At 33.8% G+C, this 27,821-nt stretch overlaps 6 protein-coding genes and 3 non-coding genes across 10 annotated transcripts; 3 read left to right on the top strand and 6 right to left on the bottom strand.

Moving 5' to 3' along the window:
* Positions 1–365: 365 nt before the first annotated feature.
* Positions 366–1,858, bottom strand: LOC129870413 (BAG family molecular chaperone regulator 5, mitochondrial-like). Its single transcript, XM_055945198.1, has 2 exons — positions 1,520–1,858; positions 366–790 (listed from the first exon to the last, which is right to left on the bottom strand). Exons 1-2 carry the CDS (start codon positions 1,808–1,810, stop codon positions 446–448), a joined length of 636 nt encoding a protein of 211 aa, XP_055801173.1. The 5' UTR covers positions 1,811–1,858; the 3' UTR covers positions 366–445.
* Positions 1,859–3,108: 1,250 nt separating this feature from the next.
* Positions 3,109–7,054, bottom strand: LOC129870533 (fumarylacetoacetase-like). Its single transcript, XM_055945344.1, has 14 exons — positions 6,727–7,054; positions 5,911–5,989; positions 5,734–5,792; positions 5,532–5,656; positions 5,331–5,405; positions 5,102–5,177; positions 4,926–5,025; positions 4,781–4,840; positions 4,544–4,614; positions 4,415–4,477; positions 4,250–4,314; positions 4,021–4,117; positions 3,770–3,895; positions 3,109–3,360 (listed from the first exon to the last, which is right to left on the bottom strand). The coding sequence occupies exons 1-14, from the start codon at positions 6,928–6,930 to the stop codon at positions 3,298–3,300; spliced, it is 1,263 nt and encodes a 420-aa protein (XP_055801319.1). The 5' UTR covers positions 6,931–7,054; the 3' UTR covers positions 3,109–3,297.
* A 2,586-nt stretch (positions 7,055–9,640) lies between these two features.
* LOC129871872 (small nucleolar RNA snoR109) lies at positions 9,641–9,731 on the bottom strand. Its single transcript, XR_008762338.1, has one exon. It is a non-coding gene; the product is annotated as a small nucleolar RNA snoR109 (small nucleolar RNA).
* A 181-nt stretch (positions 9,732–9,912) lies between these two features.
* Positions 9,913–12,095, bottom strand: LOC129870748 (60S ribosomal protein L6-like). The gene is made up of 2 exons (XM_055945606.1): positions 11,512–12,095; positions 9,913–10,199 (listed from the first exon to the last, which is right to left on the bottom strand). The coding sequence occupies exons 1-2, from the start codon at positions 12,043–12,045 to the stop codon at positions 10,044–10,046; spliced, it is 690 nt and encodes a 229-aa protein (XP_055801581.1). The 5' UTR covers positions 12,046–12,095; the 3' UTR covers positions 9,913–10,043.
* Positions 10,376–10,466, bottom strand: LOC129871870 (small nucleolar RNA snoR109). The gene has a single exon (XR_008762337.1). It is a non-coding gene; the product is annotated as a small nucleolar RNA snoR109 (small nucleolar RNA).
* Positions 10,824–10,914, bottom strand: LOC129871869 (small nucleolar RNA snoR109). Its single transcript, XR_008762336.1, has one exon. It is a non-coding gene; the product is annotated as a small nucleolar RNA snoR109 (small nucleolar RNA).
* A 1,082-nt stretch (positions 12,096–13,177) lies between the features above and the next one.
* Positions 13,178–16,850, top strand: LOC129871293 (uncharacterized). The gene is made up of 3 exons (XM_055946198.1): positions 13,178–13,630; positions 15,867–16,025; positions 16,298–16,850. Exons 1-3 carry the CDS (start codon positions 13,334–13,336, stop codon positions 16,364–16,366), a joined length of 525 nt encoding a protein of 174 aa, XP_055802173.1. The 5' UTR covers positions 13,178–13,333; the 3' UTR covers positions 16,367–16,850.
* A 2,341-nt stretch (positions 16,851–19,191) lies between these two features.
* Positions 19,192–23,026, top strand: LOC129871124 (mediator of RNA polymerase II transcription subunit 11). Of its 2 annotated transcripts, none has more exons than XM_055946003.1 (4): positions 19,192–19,333; positions 20,396–20,591; positions 21,950–22,066; positions 22,487–23,026. In XM_055946003.1, the coding sequence occupies exons 2-4, from the start codon at positions 20,538–20,540 to the stop codon at positions 22,682–22,684; spliced, it is 369 nt and encodes a 122-aa protein (XP_055801978.1). In that variant the 5' UTR covers positions 19,192–19,333; positions 20,396–20,537; the 3' UTR covers positions 22,685–23,026. The 2 variants fall into 2 exon arrangements, with proteins under 2 accessions (XP_055801978.1, XP_055801979.1); XM_055946004.1 differs by having other exon boundaries at positions 19,199–19,333; positions 20,437–20,591.
* Positions 23,027–23,709: 683 nt separating this feature from the next.
* Positions 23,710–24,691, top strand: LOC129870796 (uncharacterized). The gene has a single exon (XM_055945657.1). The coding sequence runs from the start codon at positions 23,802–23,804 to the stop codon at positions 24,333–24,335; it is 534 nt and encodes a 177-aa protein (XP_055801632.1). The 5' UTR covers positions 23,710–23,801; the 3' UTR covers positions 24,336–24,691.
* The last annotated feature ends 3,130 nt before the right edge of the window (positions 24,692–27,821 follow it).

The raw sequence follows: 27,821 nt of genomic DNA, 5'->3' as shown, positions 1-27,821 counted from the left end.
ATAGGAAAATGCTCTTTATAAGACATACTCATTAACCATAAAACTTTATGTTTTTTGTTGTGGGGTACATCATGAAGACTTTGATTGCAACTCTCACTTTGGTACACTGGAGAAGTAATTTGTACCCTTTGACAGAAACAGGCGGAACAGGAGGAAAAATGTACAATCCATGCCTTATCAAGTTTCCTAGTGTAGGAAAAAAGTTTCTAGAAAACATATAGAAAGAAAATGTCACCATATGTTGCTCGGACTCTTTGAAAATGTCGATGGATGTGTGTTATAGTGCACTTTTGAAGAATTAGACACAAGTGTGACAGTAATTTTTAGAGAGTTCGAGCAACATAGGTTATTAGCACAGAACGAAGGCAAGAAGGAAAGAGAAGTCATATACAACAAAATTACAATCCAGATACATATATAGATAACATATTAACATATATTAAGATCATTGATCGCGGAGAAACCTTTGTAGGCATCGAAAACCTAAATGCTCAGCACAAAACGTCTCCAGTTCATCGCCACCGCCTCTCTCTTTGCATACATCCATTTCCATCCTCTCTACAACATCATCCCAATCCATCAGAAATCCATCCCAGTTTTGAATTTTAGTGTCAGAAACAGCATCTAGTATCTCTTGCAGCCCCACAATCCGGCGGCTCAGGTCTCGCCTCAGCTCCCTGACTGTTGGATCAATCCCTGGAACTGAGTCTAATCTCAATAGCAGACTCATTAGTGCCTCATTCATCCTGATTCTCTCTCGTTCACTGGACCTTACAGCGTCAACTGTGTCCTGTTATCAATAAGTTACATGTCACGAACGTGATTTTAGTGGGATCTGGAGAGAGGTAGGATATACCTAGGCCTTACTACTACCTTTGTGAGGTAGAAAGATTGTATCTTACACAAATGTTCGGTTCAAAAAAAAAGGAAAACAAAACATGTTTGCAAGAAAAATATGACAGCAAGATACAAAGCAAAAAGTCATGACCAAATTTCATTCGCGAATCATGATCTTGCCAAATCATGAGGGATGCGAGGTTTGGGAACTGGCTGCCCCCTTCCTCTCAGCAATACCATACTCAGTGTAATATGTTCGATAATACCAAAATTCTGCCTATGGCAATGCCCACAAGCGGCTAGGGTGGCTCAGGTCGGAGTCATAATCGAACATGATGCTTGCATAGTGGACTTCATTAAAAAATAAAGTTGTTAATCCACAAGAAAGAACTGGAAAGGATAAGACATACGCAAATCTTACCCTAGCTGGGTGTAAAGAGATTGTTTTGGACAAATCCTTTAGCTCAAAAAAGTAAAATCAAACCAGGATCGAAAAGAAAATAACGGAATCCCAAAATATATATACATAATGGCAACATTTCATCAACTCACACTAATTGTGACTACAATACCAGCTTCAAATTCTGGATCTACCTCTTTATTTCAGAGTATATGAACTAAAATAAACTGAAAATTACAGAGAGCAATAGTAAAGTGGTAGAATTAAATGATCAGTCAATACCTGTCGTTGGATGAGACGTTGTAAATAATTGGCTTCCGAATTGACGGCTGAGATCTTCTTTACAAGGTTTCGAACTACGTAAGATCTGTAAGCTGACTGAATCTTAACAGCAGCCTTCCCGATCCGAAGTTCATTATTTCCCGGCGGGGACTGAATTGGAATTTGAATAATCTTCGGGGTAGATTGGTCATTTTCCGCAAAGCACGTAACCGTAGCAGCACCAACACCAACACCAGCACCAGCACCAACACCGACAGAAGAGTAATAGCTATTTTTGCGAGAAGACTTCATAGCTATTAATTCGACTAATTTTGGAAAGGGGAAAGAAGAGGGGATGAGTGTAGAACAACTATATTTATTAGTGTTAGAGATCATACTTTTTGGCGGGTAATGCGCATTGGGACCGTTAAGGGACCCGCTTTTTTATTTTTATTTTTTATATTAAAAGAAAAGCTTTTACTTTAACGGTCTTGTTTTCTGGCTTTTCAGGCTTGTGGCTGTCGGTTTTTTTTTTTTTTTGGAATTTATAATTATTTATTAGCTGATTAGAGTTACTCATGTATTTAGTTATTTCACCTTCTATAAAATAATACATGAATTCTCTTATAACTTATACATGAATTAGTTATATGAATTTCTAAATTGCAAAATGAACATTATATTTATTTTATACGTGAATAACTTATCTCTTTCCCCAACTACCAAATATGATATTACATATTTAGAATTTAATACCTGCATAACTCACCTCCAAATTAGCTACTATTTTTTTTTTCTTGTGTTTGATTATTAAGGAGAAAATATTGTTAGTAGAATATTTACTATTATAACCTCAAACCGAGACGTGGCCCCCACCCTTTACCACTGACCCGGACTACGATCTCGACCTAACCCCATTATTCAGAACTTATTAATCAGATCAATTTAAATTCATGTTACACGGAATTTAATTATTGTCAAATTGTTCTTTATGAAAAAAATTCCATTCTCAAGACTGTCGATTATTTTTAACATTTTGCTTAGAGTGCATCATTAGGGAAAAAAAACTAATTCATACATAATATATGTATCAAATTAGTAAGGAATGAGTACATGATATGCATCTTTTACCTATGGTTTATCGTGCGTCGTGTCAATACATTAGGTGTAAAATGATAGTGAGTGACAGACGTTAAAAGAGAGCTAAAGTAGACTTAAAATCACATGAAAGAAAGTTTCATCCTTTGCTCTGTCCTCTATATATGAACATTGGAAGAGCAGTTTGCTTCTGTAAATTTAAAAACCTACTAAGAGTTTGCAAATTTTATGGATTTCTATAATGACGTCAAGTTAATACTACACTAATAATCAGGTTCACCATCAAATATTCATATATATTTAGTAGATTTCTTAATATATATATATATATATATATATATATATATATATATATATATATATATATATATATATATATATATACGAGATTTGGACAAAAGCTATTATGTTCACATGAACCTATAACCACCCAGCAAAATCTGCTCTTTATCTTGGCCTCAATGCTGGAAGGAAAGAGGCATAATTATGACAACAGGAAGGGAAAAAAAACATATACTGCCAGGAGCCAAGACATATTTCCACAATTGAATAGTTTTATTGCTCGAATTGTTGATACTGCATATATAGTTCGCGGTACATGTTACAAGTACAAGGATTTTATGCAAGTGTTTGCTCGTATCCTCCTGGTTTTATTTTGACGAGATTGAAGAAGACTGGATCGGGGTAACAGATTCATGGTCTCAGGATGGTGATGGAAGAATTTTACCAGAGCATTTTCCGAAACCAACTGTATAGCCATTTCCCTGCATACAATAATGTATCAAGTCTCATCAATTTTCAATGCACCATCAATTATGCAAACAACAATTCGAGAGTTGCATACTTCTGATGATAGGTGATCTAAGATAGGAAATGAAACTTCGAAAACATAAGATAAAGGAGTTAGCTCGTTTAACTTTTTCATTTTGTATAAACGAGCAATTTGTTACTTTGTTATGCTGACATGCTGAATCTAGTAGTAGTACTTCTGAAATTTACATGTCTAGTCGATATTTTTATGCTCTCTCTTATATTATCGCTCATATGTAGGCTAATATTTGTTTTGTTACCTTCTGCATGATACCTGGTTATTTCGATCCCAACAATTAGGTGATAGATATAAAAAGGCTCTTCCTAATTGTATCAAACAAAAAAAGATTCTGTATATCGAACCTTGCAACACCCGGTGAATATAACTTCATCTCCATCTTCTATGAACGTACGAGTAACTCCACCTAAAGACAGAGGTTTTGTTCCATTCCACGTTAGTTCAAGAAGGCTTCCGTAAGTTCCTGGTTCCTGGACGGAATATTAAGCATTACTTCAGAATACCAACAAAAGAAGAACATTCCGAGACTTGACTTAACAAGACATGAACAAGGAAAAATGGAAGACTTTAAATATAGTTGACCATGAAATCTTACAGGTCCACTCATGGTTCCGGATCCAAGAAGATCACCGGGCCTGAGGTTGCAACCGTTGACAGTATGGTGAGCAAGTTGTTGCGAAATTGTCCAATATCTGTACCACCAAGAAAGAAATAATGTCACCACTTCCTAAGGAGAAACCAAGACAATATTAGTAATTCAAAAACATAACTACTCCGGACTTTTGTGATCACGAGAATGATTGTGGTGGAGACAGAATTCTTACAAGTGCTTGAAATTGCTTTTCGTGACAGCATAGGAGTGTTCTTGTCCAGCAGGTTTAATGAAAACCTTTAAGCATAAGGAAATCATCAAATCCACAGTAAGGAATTATATAGCACTATTAGATAACTTGTGCAGACAATGACATATAGCAGAAACGCTAGAATACCTCCAACTCTATGTCGTAGTTTCTGGATTCCTTCTCCGCAAGATATGGTAAGGGAGGAGGATTCTGCTATGTAAAATGTATTAGTATTTGATAGCATAATTTCTGTGGTGACTAAAGTACTAAAGCTACCTGCTTTGGACCATCACAAACAAAAGGTTCCAGAGCATCTAAAGTCACAATCCAAGGCGATATAGTTGTGCCTGATACAAATTTGTTACCATGTAATTAGAGAGGGAAGATGTTCACAGCAAAATTGATGTAATATTTAGGAATGAAGATCTTTTAGGAAATGTGAAATGAGCCGACAAGTTTATATCTTTTGCAAATAATGTGAGCAACGTAAGTAGCAAGTACAAAATTCCTTACCGAAGCTCTTCCCAAGAAAGGGACCGAGAGGTACACATTCCCAACCCTGGATATCTCTAGCTGCAGAGCTCAGCTTCTAATTAGTATGTTATCAACATTTAAAGCGGATGAAGTAGAAACAAAACGAAATATATGATGCATATACCGCTCCAATCATTCATCAAGACGAGGCCAAATATGTGATCTGCAGCTTCATTAACATCTATAGGATTTCCGAGTTCATTTCCCGGCCCAACTACAGCAGCCTTCAACCACAAATTAGAAAATTATTGAAAAGGAAGTCTAAATTAGTGTTATTGTAACAGTCATAAGGGCTCTTACCATTTCTAGCTCAAAGTCCATTTTACGAGATGGTCCAAAATATGGCGGTGAATTCCCTTTGGGACGATCCTGTCCTCTAAATAAACATAGGAATAGGGAAACATGAGAAGAAATCCAACTAACATCTGTCTATGAGCAGTGAGCCTTTCAAGGATCAGAGAAGTTCAATAAGAAGTCTTCAGATAAGAACCGAGACTTCTCTTAATCTTGATCGGAGAATATGTCTCACCTTGGTCTTATAATGTCAGTGCCCGATACAACAACAGATGAGGCACGTCCATGGTACGCGATCGGAAGACAAAACCTGACAGTAAGTTGATAAATCCATTAGTTAAAGAACACATAAAAGAATAATAAAGTGCTTTACTTTTTCATTTTTGGAGATCTCATTGGGATATTGACATCTGGTTTAATTATTTTAGTCTCATACCAGTTTGGTTTAATTGGGTTCTCCGAGCCACGAAACATGAGCCCACAATTCGTGGCATGATTAATGTTCGAATAGAAGTCTGTATAGTCTCCTACTGCAACAGGAAGAAGCATTTCCACTTTGTCCTACAAAATTACGTATAAGCCAGACCAACACGAATAGAGTTCTCTATTACATTTTGATGAATCTGAAAATGTCTTACCATAGGCTGAAGAGCTTTTTGCCTCAGACATGCATCGTCACGCAATGTTGGTTCAGTATCTATAAGGATTAAGTAGAAAACATGAACCTCGAACATTAGCAAAGTTGATCCTCTGCTGATAGAGAACATAGTAAACTTCAGGCAGATGTAAAGTAGTTACTAAACAAAAATGCAGACCAGACAATAGCTTTTGTAATGTAGCACGAGCTTCCTTCCATGCTGGCCGTCCCAATTCCAGGAACTTGTTGAGATTAGGCTGCACCATCGATGAGAAAAATTAATACCAACTCTGGCTTCCAATCCTTAACTCAATGAAACAAAATGTAAGACACTTATAAAAGAGCAAGATTTAGTCTCGTAATAAATGAGAGAGCCAAAATGAATAGTAAGCCAGTGTGTAGTAGTTCGAAATCTTCAGTCTCGACCATCAACAATATCAATCTACAATACTAAAATGGTTCCAATTGTGTTCTCTTGCAGAGTATATTACAAGAAAGACAAAGGTGATTTATATTTTTCGGAAATGTGATTCTATAAATAATCAAGAAAGTGAAGTTGCTACCAGAAATGATTGATGATAAGTTCTATTTGGCTAACTTTACATCAACATTTTAAAGTTGGGGTAAATAGTAAAGTTGTTGTCATGTGAGCAGGAGTTGTGGTAGAAATACAAGGTAAGACTGCGTTCAATAGACCCTTGTAGCCGGGACCTTTTTTTGCACCCTGCGCATAGCGCGAGCTTTAGTCCACCGCCCCTTTACATCAAAATTTTCACATTTTGATCGAGGTGCTTGTAAGTTACCTCCAACCATGACTAGCAAACTCAAAGTCTAACTTTTCACCTAATATATTTAAGAAATATTTTGGTACATTCAATATATTTTTTTTTGTTTAAGATCACTGGTTCAAAAATACTTTTCTTAAACTCCATATTTAGTTAAACACTATCTAAGAAGATTAAAAAAAACGGAAGAAGTGAATAAATTGAGAAACCTGATTGAAACAATCAGAATTTTTGGGAAGAGGACCGTCAAAAAGACCGGCGGAAGCAATAACGGAGAGGTCCAAAACGTAATCTCCGATGGCAACACCAGTTCTAGGTTCAGAATCCGGCGCCGGCCGGAAAACACCGTACGGAAGATTCTCGATCGGAAATTGGGAATCCGATTGAACTTCAACGAACGATTTCATTCCCATGCTTACCGGAGAACGGCACCGTTTTGAGCTCCGGCCAATAGTACAATACTAAAACAGTGCACTGAAAATTAGGGAGGAACAATAATGTAGGTTGAATTATAGTATTTTTTTTTATATAGTGGAATTAAACAATGGAAATAATTGAAGAAGATTACATAATTTATGACACAAGCCATGAATTTGAATAAAATAAGCATAACCTATTTTGAGAAATGTGAAGCATATGATAAATTCAGTGAAATTATTGCTACTGTAAATGTTTGTCGTTGCATGTATCATCACGAGCAGTCGCACTATCAGAATTTTTATTAAAAAATTCATAACATAAATTGTATCTTCTGATCGCATTTTATGTCTTCTTATACATTGTTCTATTTTTTTAATATTTGAGCCGAGAGTAAAATAAAATTGAAAATATTGGATCAAAATCCGTCCGTCGAAGAAATGTCGCCAGCACTGAGATTCTACAGACTACCATGCCTCCACCTTCGAGAATGCATACAAGGAATGGAGCTCGTCTGTCTAAACATACGATGAAAGCATGAATAGAGTGAGCGCGTAAAAATATACATAAAAGTTTTTCTAAAATTTGAGTGAAGATCATCGTAATTCGAATGTCTAAATAATAGGATATCGTAGTATCCCGTCATTTTTTTTATGTTAATTTATTTACATAAACACTTAAAAACACCAAGCGCAAAAACTTTTTCAAAATTTTAAATCGAAAATATTTAATAAAAACACTTTATTATGTGTCTCACCATGTCTCATTATAATAAAATATAATTCTAAATTTAATTTTACCAATAAATTTAAACAATTGTCCACGTATTCAACCATATTTCAATCAACGTCGCAAGCTAATTGAATGGTAAAATTTCGATCGTATTTGGTGTGTCCAGTACTCAAATGATATAAGATACTTTAATTTTTAATGCTTTATTTTATATAAATATCGAATATTAATAAATTTTTACGATACACGAAAGTATCAATAATTGGACCACTTATATAAGCATAGTATCAAACAACTTTTCCTCTTTGATTTGACCATATCCCTTTAATATTTATCTAACAAATTAAAAACCCTATGAAAACAAGTATAGTATCTTAAAAACAAAATTTGTTCACTATATTTAATTTCAAATCATTATTATATTGGAATTAGCTTCAATTGACAAGAGTAAACGAAGTTAAAAGCATAGATTTATTTATTTATTGTTCCCTACGTGGGGTTTATTTGATATAAACCCGTTTGGTGGTTTTCTTCTAGCATTTTTACCAACTAATCATAATTGAAACAACCATTTAATATTGAATAATTATTTGTAATCTCACTAGTGGAGTTTGAAAAAATAGATTGTACGCACAATTTAGAGAGGTTGTTTTCGACGATTGAAACAGGATTATTACCTTCGTACCAAACACAGACAGACACCCTCATTGTTCAAAACTCTTACTACTACTTGGGGAGTAAAATATGATAATATCTGCTTCTTCAGGTAACCTAAAAGTCACCTTCTTCTTCAATTTTCCACTTGGACTTTTACTCATTGCTTCAAAGTACTCTAATTCTCCTCCAACATGATCTTCAACAACTAATCTTTCAGATGAAATATTAATTCTTGGAGAAAACAAATTATCTTTATTGATCATGAACTCTGGTGAAAAGTAAACACCAGGATTAATATTTGATGAAGCAAAGAGGATATCTTTCAAAGTTTTGTGAACTTGAAGAGGACTAGTTGTATTTTCAAGATTTCTTGAACAAGGGTCATTTTGTTTGATCTTTTGTGGTTCATGGACTTCTGAATTTGGCTGGTTGAGACAACAGAGTTTTGCACCCATAATTATAATGATTTTGTTCCAACAAGAAAATAGATAACAGAGGAAATCAATTATAGACGCTAAATCTTTGATTCAGATGGCAGAAGATGTTATGAATTTGAAGTAGGCTCTTGGCTTAGGTTCATACTTTCTTTCGTCTCTCTTTCCTCGAAAAGACGTTTTATCCAAGGATAGAGAGAGGTTGGAGAAAATGTTGGAAAGGAGATTATAAAGGGTCTTTTTGTTGGAGATACCTAGAGAAGAATAGTGGTCTCTTGCTCTATGTTGTCTTAGTTAGTGTCATACGAGAAATTGATTCCTAGTTTTCCCAAGATTGGTGATAAAAGCAAAGCAAACTTGCAAAGAAACATTCCTACACATTATCAATAGTGTTCTTAGAGAGTAAAGCAAGAGCCAATATGTATATATGTTACTCTTCAAAAATGTGGACGGCTGTGTCTAATACTCCAAAAGTAGTACATTTTTCGAGAATCCAACATGAGTGCAGTAACATAGATATGTAGACCTTTCTAGAATGACCACTAATTCCATGATATACATTGGTTAAAGAATTTTAATTATGAAAAAAGATTTCACAAAAAATTCACCACATCAAACTTTACTGTCTTCTCAAATAATGCAAGAACTGAAAAGAAAGAATTTTAGGGTGTTTTCTTGTATGCACCTATAGACGCCAACTGCTGGAAGTCGAAGCAGTCAGCCTGGAAAGTGCACAGATGATTTGGTTTTAGAGAAGGGTATTTTGAAAAAGCTAAATTCTATGCCATTTCCTTCTTCTACCCTTCTCATCCAACAGCCTAATATCCTGTCTGTGTTGTGTGTGTGTGTGTGATCATTAAAAATGAACGACAACAAGAATTGGAAATGTAAGAAGTTCGGTAAGCAGACATGTCGACAGCAGAACAACAACCAGCCAGTAAACTCCTAAAAATGAATTCATGTTGCTACAGCCACATTGGCAAAATCAAGATCAAGGGTACACAATTTCACCCTTTCTTGGTACATGTAACTTTCAATCAAGAATAACATCACATATTGTGTACACAAACACACATAATGAGAGAAGCAAGATATCAGAGCAAGAAATATTCCAGATTGTGACACTCAACATAGCTAGTAATAAAGAATAAATAGTTCCGACAGGGAAAATCTCATATTGCATACTATAATTTAAGATGATTCTCATCAACAAAATCTTTAGTAAGAACACAGACAGAGATAACAAGATCAATTCAACAAACAAGAGTACTGTAGAATTAGTTAGCCTAAAAAACTAGCTCATGCACTTTCATGCCTGACTTGAGTGAGAACCTTGCAGACAAATAATCCTTCAAATCAGGAACAGCCTCAATGGCCTTGACCAATGATGCATCTACGGCTTTCTGGTCATCTTTCTTTTCCTGTGGAAGCACATTCTTCTCCTGCAACAGATCAGATTCATCAGTATCTCAGTCAAAATCGATCAACACCACCTCAACTCTGATATTAGTTAATCTCAGCTACATGAATTCTCCATAAACATTTTAACAAGGGAATTCTACATATCTTTCCGTCCATTTAATTCTATTACAAGTAAATGAACTACAATTAGTATTGGAAATGTAAGAAGTTCGGTAAGCAGATAAGTCGACAGCATAACGACAACCGGCCAGTAAACCACTCAAATTGAATTTTTTTAGCTACAGCCACATTGGCAATCAAGATCTTGGGTATTGATTTTCACCCTTATCTTGGTACATGTAGCTTTCAATCAAGCATTACATTTCTGATCTTTTCTGATATCAGAGGCAGATCAATCATTTATTGCCATTTTCACAGTGTCCACATGTTTGATTTATAAGTGCACGAGCAATGGTACTCCCCTGCTAACATCTTAGATGACAATATAACTAGTCATAACTTTGGAAGTTAAAACGTTTTGACCAGGAAATCTCACATTTCACGTTCTAAACTTCTATTTAAGATGACCAGCTTTGGGAATTCTCCATATCCATTTTTACAAGGGAATAACACTATATCTGTTCCATAACTACAACTAATATAGGAAATGTAAGAAGTTCGGTAAGCAGATAAGTCGACAGCAGAACGACAACCGGCCAGTAAACCACTCAAATTGAATTCATTTGGCTACAGCCACATTGGCAATCAAGATCAAAGGGTACTGAATTTCACCCTTCTCTTGGTACATGTAGCTCATTACATTTTAATCTTTTCTAATATTAGAGACAGATACATCAATTATTGACAAACTTGCAGTGCCAACACCTTCAAAGACAATATAGCTACAACCTCAATCCAAAATTAGCAAAGCTTAACTATTTAAATTCTGCATATCCATTTTCAACAGGAGATCTATCTATACCCGTTCTACCTTATCCGTGCCCATTTCATTCAATCACAGCTAAATAACTCATCTTTTGAACATGTTTAGGGTCTATAAGAATCAAACTACCCCCAAGTTGCAACCTGCTACCAGCTACATGAACTCCCCTCTTCCACTTCACTCTATTTGTATCCATTGTATAAAAGTTCTGTCCTTTTAAAGGTAATTTAGAATATGTATACTTAATTTAGAATATGTATACTTTAGCACAATATTCAGATCCAAACCATTCCAACATTAGTAAAAATTTATTATTTGAGTTAATCTAAAGGCTTCACAAAACTAGAAAATCACTAAAAATTAAGACTTTAAACTAAAATCAGTTAATTTAAACCAGAAAATGAACAAACCTCTTTCTTCTCTTCAAAAAACTCCCCTTCACCCTTCTTCTGCTTCTTCTCAGCTTCTTTAGCAAAATACTTATCATCAATCTTCTCAACATTCACACCATTTACATCAACTTTCGTTGAAGTAGCAATAACATAAGCTTGATTAACACGTCTTAAAGGAACCCCATTAAGCTTAAAAGGTCCAGTAACAAGAAGCAACCCAGAAAAAAGCTGTTTCAAGAACACAACTCTTTTCCCCTTAAATCTTCCAGCAAGGATAATCAACACTGTCCCTGGAGTAAGACTTGCTCTTAGCTTTGTGGGTTTTGGTTTGTGTTTGTTTACAAGGGGTTTTTTCACGTCATCAGCTGGATAGAATTTTGGGAGTTTCTCAGTTTGTGGAATTGAGATTGTTTTTTTCTGGTGTTGAGGGAATTTTCCACCGTTTTTCTTCTTGATTGCCCATAAACCCTTTTTGTGGTACATTTTGGAACGTGAGAACATTCCCACGCCACGTATTAGCTCTGGGTTACGGAGTGTCTTCTTGGCCGCCATTGTTGAAGCTCTGTAGAGAGAGAGAGATAACAGTTAACCTAGCAGATTGTTATATAGAGCTAGGGTTAAATGTTGGTGCCTAAAATGTCAGCTGGGCTTGTTTTGGGCTTAACTTAGATTTAGTGGATCATTTGGTGTAATTAGATCCGGTCACTATAATAATATGGATCGTGGTGTAGTGGTGGAATTATATCACCCTAAATCAGATTTTGAGTTTGAGCCTTGGTATGAAAAAAAAATTATTGGGAGCGTCACCCCCCGAATAGACCCTGGAGTGAGCGATTCGAATTTAATCGAGGCTATGCGAATTCCAAATATCAGGTAGGAAATCAAAAAAAAAAAAAAATCATTAATGGGTTAAGTTCATAAATGACCTTCGAAGGTGGCGATCATAATTTTCTCGTCTCGCTTAATAATTTTTTTTAAAGAAATGACCTTTGTTTTAGAAAATTCATTTGGCAAAGCTTTTGTTATCCATCGACATAAGTTGTGGACAACAAAATAGTTTTACTTATAAGACTTTTAGATATTTCAACATGATGAACTTGTTTAATTGACTATAAGTTTTGTCTTATATGCAAGAGCTTGAGCTTATGTGTGATAGAGCGAATCCAAATGAAGTTCTAATAATTTATTTAAGAAAAAAGAACGAATAAATATTATACGATTGTTAAAATAACTTTTTTTTAAAAAACGATGATTAATCATTTGATTCTCACATTCCATGAGTAGCCGTGGGCATTGAGGAATATCCTTAAAGTCGTTTTGGGAAGAAGGACGATTATGTTTTTTCTCGCATGTCATTCTTTGTTCATGATTCAATATTTTGGTGTTTTAAGCGTAAAAGAACCACACCAATTTATTCTAAATTTGATGTTTAAACTCCGCTTAGGGAAGGTCCCAGGGGAAAATAACTCGATGCCATAATGATAAAAAAATTATCACCTCCCATTATTATTCTTTTTGTATTAAATTTATCAAATATTTATTTTTAAGCAATAATAAATGTGTGTTAGATCAACTCAATATTACAGGTGTTTAAATACAAAGTAATAATTGACGTATGAAATTTACAAAAATATAACAATAATTTAAGTACGTAAAAAAAACAAATGCTATAGTTTAGATTTATTTTCTTTACATCAAAATAGCAAAACTGTTTATTTTGCTCCCCAGCTAAGCACTTCACAAAAAGGAAAAAAAATTCCATTAGAATATCAAAAAGGATAAACGACTGATCGGAGAAGAAACAATTAGCTGCCGAGATAACACCGGTTCGCCGTCGTAAATGGATGGAGTAGGTGCCAGGCTCGGCCGGTCATCAGCTAGGTACGCACCAACAACTGTATTTACTGGTCCGGTTCGTAGGTGGAAGAAGAAATGGATCCACGGAACGCCGCCCAGCTCCGGGAATAACCACGGTAGAACCACTGCTAACGGCGGAGTTAACGGCAGTAACGTTTCTCATCTCTTGCTTTTCAAGTGGATACCAGTTACACCGAGCCAGAACAATACTGACAACTCCGCTAAAGACGACGTCGTTTCGATGGAGGAACCACCTAAACGCAAATTCAAGTACATTCCGGTACTAATCTGACTAATTTTACTTCTTTTAATCCCAAATTTGTATGTATTGTGTGTATGTATATATTTTTTTGCTATAACATCCGGTATAACGAACCTACCAGCCTGAATAGTCCAAATTGGCGCTGTGTATTGTATATAACATATAAGCATTCTTCAATATTGTGCAATTTGAACCAGCTTTAATGTTTTTTTTTCTTTTTGTGGGATGTATTCTGGAAAAGATCAGATTTTTTCGAAGAAATGAACTAGGTGTTTAGGGTTCTGGTTTATAGTTGGGTCTGGAAGAACTGATTAGCATTGGCGGACAGAGTGTTTCGATTAAGGTCATGAGACTGTAGTAAACTGGAGTGGACATGAAGTTTCTTGCGTTAGCTAGATCTCGTGAGTGCCACCCAATTATCAGAAGTTAAAGCAGCAGATGTGTGACGTTTGGAGTTGTGTTTGCAACATCACACATTGGTTTCAATTCGACCTGATAAGTTCAACCATTGTCTTGAGAGAGTAGTAGGCATAGTGATACACTAGATAGCTTCCTAAGCAGGATTTTCTACGAGGTAAAGGCTCGGACGTGTGAAGCAAGAGGAAATAGGTATTGGTTGGATCAATAAAAGAAAGATAAGGGAAGTGTAAGATCACAATCAGGCTAACCTCTGAAGGAAGGTGGCCTAGAGGAAGGGTATTTCGAATCTCGATCAAATAGCTTGCAGTGACTTAAATGTTGGATCTGTCTTTGCTTCTAGATACTAACAGTGTATCTGCCCGCGTTGCATGCGGCTGTGGAAAAGATTCCCTTACAAATACAAAAAATTGTAAATTTAATGGAAGAAAAATGAGAAGTCCAAAAATTTGACGTAGATAAGTAAAATAAAGGTATGGACAGTAATCCTACATTTAGTCTAAATAATTGTTTCTACCAAAGAAATAAAAGTTTAGGATATAAATGTTGAAAACTTAAAACTACCATTCTAATAAAGCATAACAATTCTAGATTTAATGACAAAGAAGAGAGAAATATGGGTTAAAAAAAAAAGACAAGTAGAATAAGAACACAAACATAAAACCCGACAAATATTTCTGGGCTTCTGATAGGCGTTGTCTTAAGTAACAGCTGTGGCTATTGATAGTGATTGTTGGACTCTCCAGTAATGGCTTCTCCTTTAATAATGAAATTTGGAATTTTCAAAAAATAATTAAATGAAAAGAATGAGTAATAAATGCAAGAAAAATAAGAAAAAAGATAAATAGGAATGTTGGGCATAGAGAGATGCCATATCACCGAGTCTATGCTCAACTTCATATAGATATATAGATTGGTTGGACATAAGGGATATGTTCTTACCTTCTATAGTGAGCTTGCAAAAGTGCAAAGCTGTAGAACTGATATGCATAGTTTTCCAAATAAACATGAAGCACAGATTTAGCTATTATGTCCTGAAATGTGGTAATATCAGAGCTCTTTAAGTTGATATATAGAATATGGATCTCTTCATAAATTGGGGAACAAACTGTAAAATCTTCAAAATCCACTGTGGCACAATAATCATAGAATTGTTGGTGGCATGAATATTTTTTGACTTCTATATGGTAGTGAAGTACAAGCTTTTATTGACAACCATTTTTCCCTCTCTATGGCACCAAAGAAATTTCATTTTTATCTCCTCGAGAAGTATAATCTCCCTTCGTTTCCTCCTACTTTAGTTTGACTAATCTATGTAAGACCAATTCATTCATTCCTTTCCATTTCTATTTTCCCCTTTTCCGTTGTGCAGATCCAAACATGACAGAAGGCTGAGAAGTATACTTAAGATATCCTACTGATAAAACAGAATTACTATTAGACTTCCTTATGTGATTATGTGGTGGTTCTCATGCCACTGATTTGTTTGTTGTGTTAATGAGGAGATTAGCAAGACAGTAGCTGAGCCAAGGATTTTAATAAGTATTAGAATGTCATAGTTGGAATTATGGACATTCCCAGTATGCCTTATTGCCTGGTGGATATAAAGAGGCAATGCCAAATCTAATCTGCTACAGCTAATTGTGTGAGTTATGCATTGTCCGTATTCTGGTGGTGAAGCGTACTTGATCTATACCAAAGTAATATGCACTGTGCCAATTTTTTTAATATTTCTTTCCTTTAAGTGGATTGCTTCTTGTATGTCAGTAAAGATAATAGGATTGGTCTGTGCTGTGCGAGTATACTTTTTCATTTTTTCTGAAAATGGTTGACATAGATTAACATGCTTGAAGAACAAAAGAATGATGTATCAGAACAAGCTGAGGATGATATTAAACCATTTGAGAGTGACACAAATAGTGAGGAGCCAACATCGCAGGCGGATGGTTTTGATGAAAAACCTGACATCAATGACGTGCCCATGGAAGAGAATCAGGTACTTCAAAATTTTGAGACTGCTGTATGAATTTGTGAAAAACTAGACTTGAAGGAAAAGAGATTAAAGAAAAAGGTAGCATGGTTATTTGCTGTTTGCATTTTCATTTCTAAATGGTTTCTCTTTCCCTCCCTCGTTTTTTCTTCTTTTTGAACTGTATCTGGTTATGCACTCCAGTTGTCTGGCTAGAAACACAATCCAGATTTCATGAGTCTAAACAATGAACATGAGATAATGTGCACGAATGTCTAAATTGAGTTTTTATCTTTCAGGCTCCAAAGAGAAAACCTCCAGAACGACAGGACTTAAATGAAAGGACTTTGGACTTGTCTTTGGGCTAGAAAGTTTGCGATGAAACCAATTCCGACTCAAAAATAGGTCAGGCAAGTGAACTCCCGGAGCACCAAGCCAAAAATGTTGCCTGTATCAGTTGAGTGATGACTAAACAGCCTGTGTCTTCATATGACACTGGCTTAATGTAATTGTATTCAGAAGCTATTGTGTTTACTTTGTAGAGGATTCAATTTTTCTGGGAACTATAGCAGAAAACTTTAATGTTGTTCTATCACATTGAAGTGCTAGAGCACAATGTGTGAGGTGTCGGTTAGGTGCATGTTAAGGGTTCGAACCTTGCTTCAGACAAGAAGCTTGGTATTTAAATAGAGAATAGTAGAGGATTGAACTCACTAAGGGTTCGAACCTTGCTTCAGACAAGAAGCTTGATTTCTCGGTTATAAAAAAATCACATTAGAAATGACCAATGCTTCCAGTGTTTGATGTACTCAGTGCTTACATGAATTATGTCTAACCATCTAGATTCCCAAATATATCTGTCTGACTCATTTTTGGCTGATTCAAATTCGCGTAAGATTCGGGGAAGCACTTTCTACGGAGAAATTCTCCCAATCTTCTAATTGGAGTTAGCTAACATCAACTATTTTATTTCATTATGATGACAATGTACAAAAATTTCACTAAAAAGGTTATATAACTTTTGTGCATCTCAAAATTATGGCTTACAAAGAAAAAAAGAAGGTGACAATTGATTAGTGATTATAAAAATTTCATGTCTGTTTGAAGTTCCTACATACAACAACATATATTTGTGAGAGTAGCATGTTAAAGAACCTTATCCCTATCTTGAAAGATGGAGAAATTATTTCGATAAATTCTCTTCATAAATTTCTATGTAAATGAAACGTCCTATATAAGTTTAAAAAATCATTCTAGCGGAAAAATACTAGGTGATTCTTTTTCTGGTGGACAAAGTTACTTATACTCGTGAAATTAATTCAGATATGCAAAAACTGATCCAAACACCACAATCATTCATAAATGGAAATAAATAAAGTTTAAAAAATCATAAATCGAGAGAAATCAACTTAATTTGGCACAGGCATTTTAAATATTTACCCCAAAAATTATTACAAGTCAATTTAATAAGAGCTCGTTTGGATTGACTTATAAGTTGTTTTCAACTATTTTGAGTGTTTGATTAGTTAATTTAAAGTTTTTTTGTGCTTAAAATAAGCCTCAATAAATAATTGAATTTGTTTGGATGGACTTATTTTAAGCGGCTTATAAGTTGAAAACAACTTTATAGGGGTAGCAAAATCAAACCCAACCCGCCCAACTCAACCCAACCCGTTTAAATTTGGATTGGTTATTGACCCGCTCATTCATTAGCTCAACTCATTTCAACCAAATCCATTTCAACCCATAAAAAATTGGGTTGATATATAACCCGATTTTGTTCATGAGAAATTTTGTTAAAAAATGTTTTAATTTTTTTTTTCAATTTGATATGTTATATATAGCCATAATAAAGAAAAAAATAATTTTATTAGGTACTAAAATAGTTTAAAACAACAAATTAAACAGTTAAGCTTAGTAAAAATTGGGTTGGATTGGATCTTAATCCGTTATATAATTCATTACCTAACTTATTTTAACCTAATCCATTTTGACCCAAACTAATTTGGGTTGGATTGGGTCTTAACCAGTTATATAACCCATTACATAATCCATTTTTGACCCAAACTAATTTGAGTTGATCCAATTATTATTTCAATCCATTATGATCCGTACTCAACACGCCTAATTGACATTTATTTTTTTAACAGTTTTAAACATATAAGTTACTGGAGAAAATGAGGTAAAAGGAATATTTGAGAGTGGAATGAAGGATATAGGATTTCTATTTCTTTTTCCTTTTCTTTTGTTATAAAGATTTAATTAGGGGTTAATTATGAAGAGATGGGGTTGAATTAGAATATTTAAAAGTTTAGGGTAAAAATTAAAAGATCAAAAACTTTTAATAAAATCCTAAATTCCATTCAATCCCCCCATTTTTTTAAACGCTGTTCTCCTCTCCTCTCCTCTCTTCTCTTTTCTCCAATTCTTTCTCCTTTATTCATTTTCTTTGTTCTCCTCTCCTCTCCTCTCTTTTCTTTTCTCCAATTCTTTCTCCTTTATTCATTTTCTCTGTTCTCCTCTCTTCTCTTTTCTTTTTTCAATTCATTCTTCTTTATTCAATTTTATCTGTTCTCCTCTCCTCTCTTCTTTTTTTTTTCTCCAATTTTTTCACTCCGATTTGATTGTGAAAATTATAAAAAAAATTGATGAAAAGAGAAGAGAAGAGAGGATATGTTGTTAATATAAACAGGAGTTGTTCAAGCAACCAAGAGATATTATTTAAACAACCCTAAGTTGTTTAGTTCAAACAACAGAAGTTATTTAAACAACAAAAAATTGTTTAAACAATCAAAAGTTGTTTAGTTCAAACAACCAGAAGATATTTAAACAACCCTAAGTTGTTTAAGTGTTTTTTATGATTCTTTAGTTAAAATAATTACAATATTTTAAATATCAGCTAGTTATTTGGAGAAATATAAAAATATTTGCTAATTGTTTTAGAGATCGAGATATGAAAACATTTATTAATTATTTAGGCAAATATTTAAACATCTGCTAGTTGTTTGGAGGCGATGATGACGTGGAGGATGAGAAGTTAGGGGAGGATGGGGCTGAGGGATGGATGAGGGACACGAAAAAAAAGAGAGGAGGTCTTTTATAAATTAAAAGTTTTTATATATTCTTAAAATATGTGTCATTATCACTGATTAATAAAAAGTCCTTTTAGCTAATTTTTAAAATTTGTTGAGATAATTCTCTTTTAATTCCAAGCCCCAAGTTACTGTAACTTATACTACTATTATGCGGCTCACATAACTCCGAGCAAAATCCATCTCCGTCCGACCGACCGGTGACTACCTTTCTTCTGCCACTAATTATCTCCGCCGTCTAAGGTAACGTATGATTGATTTCTCACTTGTAGATGACGATAACAGACACTCGCCGTTTTTTTTTTGTTTCCTTTTCCCAGTTATGTATATTGAGTGATTTTCGGTTATAGATTTATGAACAAATTACTGAGAAAATTATTGAAATTAGGAGAGAAAGGTATTGTAGGTGATGCAATTAAGCAGCCAAAGTTATGAGTGATGAATTTCCCCAAAAATTGGAAAAGAGAGAAGATGAACAAAGATTTGATGAAGTAAATGGAATATGAAATTGGTGAGATTTTTGAGAGTGTAGGAGAAATTTGGAACTGAGAAGTTAAATAATTAGTGAGGTATTGCAGATCTCATGCTCGGGGCTACTGAAAGACTCGAAAAAGCTCGGAGCAGTTTCGAGTGAATGGCTGGCTACTACGAGATAGAAGGAGAAAAAATGATTTTTTGATTAATTCAACTTATAAGACTTCAAAACAATTAGAAAATTACAAAAAAAACGAAACCATTCAGTTTGAACAGCAAAGGGTGATTAATCAAGTCCGACAATGGGTTTGAGTGTGGAAGGAAATAGCCACTTTGCAGAAATGCAAGAGGAAGACAGTGAAATGGTAGGATTACTTGTATGATAATCAGCAGGTCTTGGGGGTAAAGGCGGAGCTAGGATTTGAAGTTTATAAGTTCAAGAATCTAGTCCTTGATCGTTTGGTATGGGGATAGGATAGACAAGAATTTCCCATGGGATAGATAATCTCACCATTTTAGTACATATCCCATGAAATTGTTATCTCGTAACCTGCCAACGAAACGTAGGATAAAATGATCTCTTATCCCATCAACCAAACAATCCCAAGTTATTGGGTTCTAAATTGATAATTTATAAATATTAAAATAGATTTCTTAAGACAAATATAGGGTTTGGACGGAAATTGTTGATTTTGGCGAAACCCGTACCTTGGAAGAGTATAGGGTGGTAAGTTTAATGGACATAATACTTATTAGACGTAGGTTCTCTTCTATTTTCCGATTGATTACAGAAGGTTTAGGTTTCTGATTGTTCCTTAATTTTGACTGCAGAGACCTCAGAACCTAAATCTCTGAAAACTGCACTGAATCAGGTTTTCTAGATTCTGTTTAATTTCTCCACATCTAGCTCGCTCTTTGGCGTTGGAATTCAGTAATCTTTTTCACCTGTCCTGACAACTTCCCTCAGAATACCATGGATTCGCAAAGCCAGAATACTTCATTGCAGCGGCTGCAAAATGTTGAGAAGGTAAATGTTTTACAGAATTATAGACTTAAGATGGGTTGATTTCAGTAGCTGCTACATTTGCATCTTTTTCATCAAATTACTTTCAAGTTCTGATTTCAGTAACTGATACTAAAATATTATTGCTTCCTTACCCGAGTCCTTGTACTTGCTCTCCTATCATGTATACCAAAATGTTTCAAGAAAGAAAGAGAAAGAGGAGAGTGCTTTCTAAATTTTGGTGAAATCCATATTTCATTGATTGGGTGAAACACATAGACAAGCTTGAAGATATATGGATGATGTTACGCCTCGGAAACGGACTCCACCATCGAGCTCTCCTAAGCCTTCTGGAGTTCCGGATCCTTCGCTTTCTGGGACAAGAGAAATGAACGAGAACAAGAACTGCTTGGCCAGAAAACCATGACTAAGAATTTCATGTCACCCGCCTATATCTGCAGCTTCCAAGAAAGCAAATTCTGGCTTAAAGGAATGAGACATTTAGCTCTTGTGAAAGCCACCCTCACAAAGCCTCAAATCTTGGGTCTAAAACGAGTTCAGTAAATTCAACTTCTCATTGTTCTTGAAGAATAACTATTTCTTCCTACAATTATGCGTCTGAATCTCACAATGGTCAATATAACAACTATATTTTTTATTCCTCCTATAAGCCATTTGATCCTCTGGCTAATTACCACTCCCCTAGGCCGAATTATCTAAACTAATAGCCATATAGGTGCCGTGGGATCTTCCTCCATCAAGAAACCGTGAGAGGATAGGATGACAATGCTGTGGGATTCAAACAAAACAGTTCTCTTAATTCCGAAAAATCTAATGATGATCAAGGGCCATTGCAGCAAGCTCATGACCCCTCAAATCAGCCAGAAAAAAACATAACTCGAAGTCAGAGAATGAAGATGGGAATAGTGTTGATGACGACAATGATGAATAAATGAAAGAGGTTGTGGACCGAGAATAGGGTCTGAAAGGGCTATTCAAACTTGTGCTTCTATTGGTTCTTTTCTTCCTGTCTGGCTCATTAAGTATCTTCCACAAACTCCTGGCTGACCTTCAACAGTTGGGAAATCAAATTGTTTTCTAGATCATGCTGTCATATGCCCTTAATATCTTCTGACACGAATCTTCTCTGGTCTAGTGGAAACAGCATCTCTTTTGTTTCCTAGTCTTTGGTTTTCTTCAGATTAAAACGTGGGATGATGTAGCATGTCAAGTGCAAAGGCAACTAATTGTAACTTGATGAGGAAATGATGATCTTAATTTTCAATGGGGAATCAGTAATCACTTTTCTTAATAAAAAAAATGTAACTGAAACAGTACTGACACATATCATCTGTTGCTGTATCTTCCTAACATGTTTGCAGAGGATAGTCAGAGTTCTGGAGCTAGCAGGAGGTGTAATGGATGAAATGGCAAATCCGAGCGGCCCCAGGAAGGAGCTTATTAACAACCATTGCAGTGAGTTCATGCAACTAATCAAGGTTAGGACATTCTTTACTTCTTTGCACCTGGATATTCTTGAAATCTTTGTAAGAAACTGGAAAGAAAACCATTTAAATGTGTAATAAGAAGCCATTAAACTTTCTTGTTGTCGCTCCTGGCATTTGAATGTATGATTCGATGACTATTCTCATGTTTATGTACTGTTTTTTTGGTCCTCCTTTTATGTGTATTGATTTGCTGTTTAGTATTAAATTTGAAATTTTGTTCCATGTATACAAGGTAAAAATGGACAATTCTGGCTTGGTTTGTGAACTTTTACGTTGCGAGCTAGCTAGTCTGCTGTTGTCATGGCCAGTTTAACATTATCTTTTGTCCGGAAATGATGTCTGTAACTTGAGATCTGATTGAACTAGCTCAGTTTGAGAACTAAATGGATGATATTTTACCAATTACAACAGGACATTCAGGTCACACTTCGAGAAGAAATCAAAAGTGCATGTGAATATCGTCCTTTCGAGAAGTGTGACTATGTACCAAGAATATCAAACGAGATCTGTTGCAAGAAACTAGAGTATGTCATTTCTCAGTTTGATGATATGAAGCGGACAATTGAGGGGTATCATGCTGCAGCATCAGACCATATGGTCCTCGATTAGTAGGTAATATACACGGTGTTGCTTCTTGTTCATGTGGAAACATAAATATCTACGACAACAACTACTACACCTCAATTCCAAGCAAGTTGGGGTCGGCTACTCTCCCCAGGTTTATTTATTTAGGCTTACCCTGGTCTTGGCCGTTCAGCAAGCAAAGATGAGTTGACTTACTTGAATCCTGAATCAAAGCTTCTCTTTAAAACAATTCTTAAATGTCCCTATGGTGCTGGATTTGTATCTTATTCCATCAATACTTTAGCTCAGTATCTGCTGTTGAATTGTGGTCGTGGCACATTTTGTATCCATATTGTTTATGCAATGAATTTTGCTTAATGTTGCAAAGTTACTATTAGTTAACTATGGACATCATCTACTACATTTCTTGTTTTGACTTTTGCTGGACCGCTAAAGTTCAATATATTCACAAGATGAGTGTTGCGGAAACGTGAATACTAAGATGGATGTGCGTTCATTCATGATCATATCTGATCATAAGATGAGAAATGGCAATAGTCGCTAGAAGGTACAAGTAGCACTCATTGAATATAAAATGAGAGAAGGTGGTTTGAAATGATTGTCATGTTCGTACCTACGATGCATTGGTGAAACTATAGTGAGTGAAAGTGTAAAAAATCATGAGAGAGATTTAAAATTACATGAAAGAGAATTATCTCAGAAGATTTACAAATTCTTGAAATTACTACAAACTTCGGTAAAGATATAATATGATGGAAGAATAAGATTCATATAGGTGATATCTACTAATGCCAAATAGGATTTAGTATCATTAAATAACTTTCATGTTGATTATTATTATTTATATATTTAACTTATTTTTATTTGATATGATAATGACTTTAATTAAATTTAAATTAAAAAAAAATAATAAATTCAAACTAAGCCACAAATATTATGACAAGTCAATTCTTGTCCACATGTGAACATATCCCCAAATCCTATCATCATTCATTCACTATAAAATCCCCCAAAAAATTGTCATCAACTTCTATAAAACTTAGACCTCATCAACTCTTCAACCACACACACAAAAAAAAACTCATTTCTTTCTATTTTCTTCCTTTTCCCCCATTAATATTTTCAATTTGAAAATATAACTATGAAGAACAATCTTTATAGAAAATCCACAGTTGATCCAATTACTCAACCATTAATATTACCAGACCAACTTTCTTTATTACCAAATACAATCTTGACACTAACATCATCTTTATCTCAAGAAGACAAACAAATCTTGTCATATTTTATTTCCTGTTCTTCTAGTAATTTCTCCAACAATCTTGGAAACTGTACTATTCACAACAACAACAACAACAAAAGTTGTTATTGTTTTAATTGTTATATGAGTTATTGGGTGAAATGGGATTCATCTCCAAACCATCAACTTATTCATGAGATTATTGATGCTTTTGAAAATATGGGGTTGGAGAAAAAAAAGGGAAAAAACAAGAAACAGAGGAGGAATAAGAACAGAGGTTCTTGTGGAGTTGAGAAAAATTCTGAAATTTGTGAATTTGAATGTTTAGAGGAAAATTCAAGAAGTTATGATGGTAATAGAGAAGAGGAATTAGGGTCTGTTAGAAGATTTGTGAGTTTTCTTGGTGAAAGTATTTGGAGTGTTTGGCATGTCTGATTTTTTTTTTAAGGTAATATTGGGACAATCTAGGTTGTTTTTTCTTAGTGTTCGTTATTTATATTGGGATTCCACGAAATATGAATTCGCGCGTGAAAGTCTAAAGAAGATTTCATACTCAGAGCTCGTATTTGAACAAAATTCTGGTTAAGGATTAGGAATATTTACTACTTCACTTCAATTCTCACGGATGTTTTTTTTTTCATCTGATGTTCGATACTCGTATTGGGTCTGATGAAATATAAATTTGTGCCTAAAGTCTCATATTGGAGCTAAGTGCTCCCTAATAATAGAGATTTCATATACAAAACTCGTATCTGAAATCCTGATTAAGAATAAAGGAGTAATTATCATTCTGTTGCGACCCTTATGCATGATTTTGCTCATTTTTCACTTCTATAGAAGTTTTGTTGTTTCTTACTTTTCTGTGTTCCCTTTTTATTTTAATTTTAATTTTAATTTTTAATTTTTTGGGTTCTGTAAATACCTTCTTAACAATGTAAAATATGGTCCTTTTTGAATGTTTACTTTTAATTTTATTCTGTCTTCATATTGTCTTATTAATGCTTAGTTAGAACTTCCTTTTAATTTTCTTCTTTTCCTTAAGAGACTATCTATGGAGTAATTGAGATGACAAATAAACCAAAAATGAAAAAGTGAGTTTGCTTCTATACGAGGAAATATTTTGTAAAGGAGATACATTGTGTTGGAATTTTACTGCTTATAAATTCAAAAAAAAAAATAGAAAACAAAGAGAAGTGTTAAATCTTTAGTTATATGTTTTACATTCTTGAAAAAATGGAATATTAGGTGATTGTGTTTATTTATTTGATAATAGAGAAATTCTTGAAGGTGAGTTTAATGAATTCATTTCTCTACTTTTTTTCCCATTTAAATATAGATTTAAACAGTGATGCACCGTTCAAAATTAATTAAATAGTAGACATGACCTCTCTACTCTCTTTTTTTCCACTTAAATATAGATTTAGAGTGACAGACGTTTAGAGCTTCATAATTAATGGACACGTTCCTTTACTTTTTTCGCTTAAATATAAATTTAGAAAGGATATTATAAAACAAATTAACTTAATAAATTAATAAGAAGAAAATATAGTAAGTGAAAAAGAGAAAGTTGAGTGTATTTTGTATTGCAGATACGATATCTTTTTATAGGCAAGATACAGTAAAAGTGAATTTCATAAACATTTATTTTTTTCGACTTTTTTTACAACAAGAGAGTGATAATGAACTCATTCTTTTACTTTTTTTCACTCAAAATTTCATAGATAATAGAGACGTTTTCTCTACCCTATTCCCATAAATACCAGAGTTGGAGAATTTTTCTTATTTATGGCCAATGAAAGAGGATGGAATTTTTTGTCATCTTTGAAGAATTAGAATAGGTCAGCCACAATTACTTTTAATTTTTTTTTTTTTTTTGTGAAATTGAAAAAGTAGTACTCCATTGACCTTTTATTAGCCTTGAGAAAATGACAAGGACAAAAAATTGTGTGCTACATTTGGCACCAGTCCAACATTGCAAAATATATTTATAAAACAATCTTTTTAAAGAATTTTTCATTTTCGAGGACTCAAATATGAAATTATTGATCAATAATAGAAAAATCTTAATTATCTTATAATAAAATTGGGATAGGTCATGTTCCCCTCTCTCTTTAACAGCAAACTTGCTCCCTGCATCAACACTATCTTAATTAAATTAAATTAATTATTTTAGTATAATTATAAGTTTTTCATTATTATACTGATCAATTATTGTTACTTAATTAAAACCCCACATTTTTTGTTTGGTGAAGAATGTTGGTCTCAACTCCTATTCCCTCCATAATCAAATTATTATATATTGTTATCAGAACCAAACCTCTTATTTAATGATATTATAATTCTTCATTATATGTCCCTGTTTTTTAGTTAAGGAACTTGATCAAGTCCCATTCCCACCAATCTCCATCATCAAATTATTAGATGTTAGAATAAAAATAATCAAAACGTGAGATATTTTGTGTATGAGACTGATTTTTTATTTTTATTTTGAATAAAAGAAAATAACCCGAACCCAATATTCAATTTAATGGTATTATAGTTCCTTGCCATATCTTATATATTTTTAAGAAATTATTGTTTTGGTAAGAAAATTGATCGCGACTCTTATCTTTCATCGTTAAAATGCGAAATATTTTGTATATCAGACTGATTTTTTTATAAAATAAAAATAATCAGAATCCAATATTTAATTTAATAGTATTATAATTCCACGCTATATGTCAGTTTTAAGAAACTATTATTTTGCTAAGAATATTGATCTCAACTCCTATTCCGTCATCAAATTATTTAATGTTGCATAAAAATAATCAAAACCATATCTTTAAATATTTATTTGTATTATAGCTCCTTGCCATGTGCCATTTTTTTAAAAGGAGATAAGGGTTTAAAATGCCCTTCAACTATTCGAATTGGTATAAAATTATCCTTCATTCATCTTTCGGCCCATAAATATCTTTGACGTCAATTTTTTGGCTCAAAAATATCTTCGATATTAACCCTTTGGCTCATATCTGCCCTAATTTTTAACAACTCTCCTCCTAACATAAAATCATTAAATATTTATTTATTATGTTACCTAATTTGATTGGTCCCCAAATTCAAATCATTCTCAAATAAATAACAAAAATCATATATAATTCATATTTTGACCTGATACGCTTGAAAATAATATTCAAAAATTATATTAATTTCATGATATATTTCTATTGGCCTATTTTAGATTATACCCAATTCATTATAACCTAACTCATAACTGGAGATTCATCTAAAATCCGCGCATGAATGTCCGTTTAAAAATATTATTATTTTTTATTAACACGAATTTTTCTGTTAATTATCCAATTGCCTTATTCATTCCCTCTTTTGATTCATTTTTAATCTCTTGTTCATAATTAGCATATCAGAGACTCAAACTTGAAATGAACCTAGATGTTTATATTCTTTTAATTTATATTATTATCATGGTGGGATTTCACTGGGTTGTTGGTGATGGTGGTGGGGTAAGGGCGGGGATAGGCGAAAAGTTAGTTTTTTATTCGTTTATTTTTAAATTTTGGGCACCCACAAAATAAAAGATGCTATTAAATTATTTTCTATCGAACTAATTATTTTTATATGAATGTCTTCATTATTTTCTTTCCTTTTCTCCTTTATTTTGTCATAAGTTTAAAAAAATTAAAATTTAAAATTGTGAACAAGATTCCAATAAGAAAAAAGGTGGAAGAGAGAAGAAGTGAAAGAGTGAGAAAGTGATTTTACTATTTAACGGATAAGGGTCCGAAGTACCCTTAAACTATGGGATTTGGTACAATATTGCCATCCCATCCACCTAATGAGTATGGACCGTTAAAAATAAAGGTATTTTTGAGTCAAAAAATTGACGTCAAGAGTATCTGGATGGCATTTTAAGCCTTTCTCCAT

The sequence above is a fragment of the Solanum dulcamara genome, chromosome 10 (assembly GCF_947179165.1).
Source record: "Solanum dulcamara chromosome 10, daSolDulc1.2, whole genome shotgun sequence".
NCBI lineage: Eukaryota > Viridiplantae > Streptophyta > Magnoliopsida > Solanales > Solanaceae > Solanum > Solanum dulcamara.
This window is presented reverse-complemented; position numbering and strand designations above follow the sequence as displayed.